A 4,149-nucleotide genomic window follows, 5' to 3' on the forward strand; every position below is an offset into this window, starting at 1 on the left:
TTTGAGTTTGTAAAACATGTTTCGACAGAAACTTCTGTCATCTTCGGTTAATTAATTTTGTTGATTCCGAGGCAGTATACGCTTATCGATCGGTTGTTGCTAAAGAGGAATACGAAAATCCTTGCAAGTATTTCAAGAAGGTGAAAATGTTGATCCACCACGTTTTCATCCATTCATCAAATTTGCCATCCTTGTTAAATAGGACCAAGGGTCAGTTGAAGTTTCCTGCCCTTGGAGAGGAGCTTATGCTCGAAAGACTGGTCGAGGTTGTTGTCCATGCAAAGCAGCAAATAAGAATTGTAACGCAAACTGTCAGTGTCGCTGACGTTCCTGCAATGAAGTGACTAAACTTAAAATAATTAAACGTCAGGCTGTCCGATATTTTTCCATATTTCTCCTCGAAATCCAAAAAATGTTTCTACGAAAATGTTTTGCCTTTATTTACAATCCTCAAGCGCTTCCAGGCTGCCTAAAATTTCGAACTTGATGTTTTCGCTAACCCTGTATTCAAAGTACGAAGCCATCCAAACGCTTGACACTTAAAAACTGTTCAATGACATGGCTGGACACGGTCCTCAACTACGTCCATATTTCTCTCTGAAATATACCAATTTTTCGTTGGAAAATATTCTATCTTCATTAACAATCCTCAAGCGCTTCCAGAAAGTGAAAAAATTCCATCGTTGTCCGTTTCGCTGACTTTGTATACAAAGTGAGGAGAGATCCAAGAGTGACACTAAGAAAATTTTCTTCGGATTCTTCCGGACAAAATTCTCTTTGAAAAATACCAATTTCTATTGGAAATAATTTTATCTTCATTTAGAATCCTCATGCACTTCTAGAAAGTGAAAAAATTTGAACGTTGTCCTTTTCGCCGACTCTGTTCACAGAGTACGAAGAGATCCAAGCGTGACACTTAAAAAATATTTTCTTCGGATTCTTCCGGACAAAATTCAAAATACTGTAAGGAAACTGTAAAATGACGAGCGGCAAATGTATTTACCGTAAAACAGTTGACTATATGTCTAGGATGGCTGTTGAGAAAGACGATTTTAAAAGGATCTGGGAATTTCGTGTTACAGGAAGTTGGGTCGCGGCGCGCGTTGCATCAAGGTTGAAAATGGGCCTTTAATTTCCACCCTTTCATGCTTCACCTCTTTCTTGCTGTCACCATTTATTATAATTATCCAACGCTTTGTACATTAATTGACTGATGACGAAACATGTCTTACAAACTCAAAAGTTTTGTCGTTTTCTTCACATTCCTAAAGATTGGTAGCAAATTGAGTAACAGCACAGATCTTGGTAAAATTTCCGCACAGCCCCATACTATTGTAAAACAAATCTGTTTTCCCAATGGCGATGTATTGTTTTTGTCATTGTTATCTCTCTCCAAGAACTGAATGCATGATGAAATATGGGGCCGTGCGAAAATTTCACCAAAACAATTAACATCGGTTGATGATCTGGCACAATTTCCGAGAAAACCGAATTGGGTGAAATTTCCGCACAGCCCCGTACTTCATTATGCGTTCAGTTCTTGGAGAGAGATAACAATGACAAAAAAGGACATTGCCATTGGGAAAACAGATTTGTTTTACAATAGTATGGGTCTGTGCGGAAATTTTACCCCGAATTGGCCCAATCTTTGCTAAATGCCCAAGCAAACATATGTAAATAGCCAGTATCACTCGCGAGAACTGAGACCCGTCTTGAGGATAATACCATAAATAACATCCAGAACTCAAAGTTGCTGACCTCTCAAGCTGGATTTTACGGGAAGATGACAAATTCATTAATCTCTTCCGGTTTACAAAGACTCTTGAAGTTTCCTATTACCATGTCCGGAGAGGAGGGGGACTGGGTTCATTCAGATTTTCAATTTCGCGGAAGGTATCTTATGTTGTTGTTCTCACACTGCAAAGAGCTTCGTGCTTAACTGTCTACTCGTGCGAGGTTTTCGGACTAAATCAGCAAAGGTAGGAGTAAAATTGATGTCATTTAGTAAACCCTGATACAGAAGTAGTTCAAGATGTCTCTACTCAAAACAAATTATGATCCTGCAAATAACCTCGCGAAGTTTAAGAAGAAGTGAAGAAGCGGACGTTTCGAGCGTTAGCCCTTTGTCAGAACGATAGACGAAGGGCTAACGCTCGAAACGTCAGCTTTTTTACCCGTTACGATGGCAAATTTACGATTTCAACTCAGTTGTTAACACTAAATTACCTGCTATACTCTCCTACCGACGCAGCACCACAATTTCTATAGAAACTTACCCCCTTTATTCATTTATGAAGAAGTGTACCGTATGATACTAATATGAAACTGACTGCGGATCTGGTGACAAGGGATTGAACCTAGAGCTTATTGTCTTGTAAAATTTCACCCGATTTGAATTGTTATGCCAAATTAACAGCAAAGAATCTCAAGCCTCAAGCCTCAAATCTCACAGCAAAGAGTATAGTATAGAAATGAATTATTTTGTCTATTGCATTCTTAGGTTGTCGTTGCTTGGAGGTCAACTAACATGTCTGACAGAGATCGCTCGGTTGCTAACCCACGGAGAACCGAAATTGAACGAGTACGCGCAGAACACATTGAAATTAAAGATGTTGGTACCGCCGTTAAAATCAGAGATGAAATCCACGCCCATACAAATCATTACATCAAGGAGAGCAAACCTTATTTCCCGAATGATAAGTTGCTTACCTACATCGATTGTCCGTACTTTTTAAGAGTCGCGCGATGTTTGTGCTTTGCCAGCCTCTTTGGAGCCCTTGTTGCAGCCGGTGCATCGAAGTTTATTCCTGTGTTTTTTCTTGTTGCCTGCCTGCTGTTCTTCTTGTTTTACTGCCAACACGAATGGGTGAATCAGAAGACCTTGCCTGTTGTTCACAAACAGCCCTTCATCCCTGATCAGAAACTACTCAACACATTTTACGAGGTGACTATCACTGAACTTGATGGGATTGCTCTCCAGAATTACCAAGCTGGTATTGGTTTTGTTGAACTTTCTCAGGGAAAGATTAAATTTCAGGCATTCAACAATACCGCGAAGAAAGACATGTCCGACGCCAAATGTCAGTCTCGATTGATGCTTCTCCTTTTCTTGGCGGCTTTTGTCTACAACTGCTACTTTGTGGCAGCCTATTGACTAACCGGGTCAACGTTAGACGGATAATATCTTGATAATACTCAGATGGTAGTAAAAGTGTAGTTATCATGGAGCTCAGTCGCGATTCCTGATTTGTAGTAATCTGGAAACCGGCACAACCTGAGAAAACGCTCCTGAGTTTTCAGAACTGAATTTGTCAGCAAAATCCGAAAGCAATTAGATATATTCAACTCTTGTTTATGAGAATTGAGTGGATTAATTGGTTAAATTTGAATTCTTGAAATCATCCAACGCGAACATGGCGTGACAACACACCCAAGTGCTGACCTCTTAAACTAACATCAAATTGTGATAGGCAATAATAATCATGGCTGGTTTGCATGGATATATATATCTAGAGAGAGTGGTTTTTAAAGCTTGCGAAATTATCTTTAACTATTAAAAATTGCGATAAAATATTTCTTAAAAACATTTTAAGATTGCTAAAAAACGTTGGCTAAACGTCATTATCAAGTCAAAAAAAAATATATTTGTAAGTTACAGTCTATATATACCAAAACAACAATAGGTGACAAAAAGCTATACCGTTAGAAAAGAACAATAGTAGTTAGACAGAAAGTTTGGCACGTATGGAATCCATCTGGATATTAAAATTAGGCTTGAGATTCTTGATGAACAGCAATTCAAAGACTAAACAATCAAATTTTCCCTAGCACTTTCTTAAAACTCTAAATTGGTTTTCTTTCAAGAGGTGGTTGCTACCGTGAGCTTCTACGAAATGTCGACCGATTGCCGAATACTTCTGCTCAGCAGTGCGTTGATGAAGGTTTCTGGCTGTGTACCCGACATAATCTGCATCGCACAGGTCACATGAGAAACGGTAAACAACGCCTTGCTGATTCACAATTGACGGCTTGATTTCTTTGGGTTTAAGATCCTGCCCTAATTTCTTTGTCACAAAAACAGGCTGCAACGTAAGGAGAATCTTACGGCTACGATCGCGCAACTGCTTCCAAACCGCATTAGTGGCCACT

General features: G+C 39.3%; 1 protein-coding gene across 1 annotated transcript; it reads left to right on the forward strand.

Moving 5' to 3' along the window:
• Positions 1 to 1,471: 1,471 nt before the first annotated feature.
• On the forward strand, positions 1,472 to 3,738 carry LOC149041851 (uncharacterized). Its single transcript, XM_089181004.1, has 2 exons — positions 1,472 to 1,979; positions 2,501 to 3,738. Exon 2 carries the CDS (start codon positions 2,528 to 2,530, stop codon positions 3,152 to 3,154), a length of 627 nt encoding a protein of 208 aa, XP_089037130.1. The 5' UTR covers positions 1,472 to 1,979; positions 2,501 to 2,527; the 3' UTR covers positions 3,155 to 3,738.
• The last annotated feature ends 411 nt before the right edge of the window (positions 3,739 to 4,149 follow it).

Source organism: Pocillopora damicornis, chromosome 8, assembly GCF_964200805.1.
Source record: "Pocillopora damicornis chromosome 8, jaPocDami1.2, whole genome shotgun sequence".
Classification (NCBI taxonomy): domain Eukaryota; kingdom Metazoa; phylum Cnidaria; class Anthozoa; order Scleractinia; family Pocilloporidae; genus Pocillopora; species Pocillopora damicornis.

Excerpts from the sequence above, each read along its gene's own strand:
- LOC149041851 (XM_089181004.1), top strand. The coding sequence starts at position 2,528 with ATGTCTGACAGAGATCGCTCGGTTGCTAACCCACGGAGAACCGAAATT.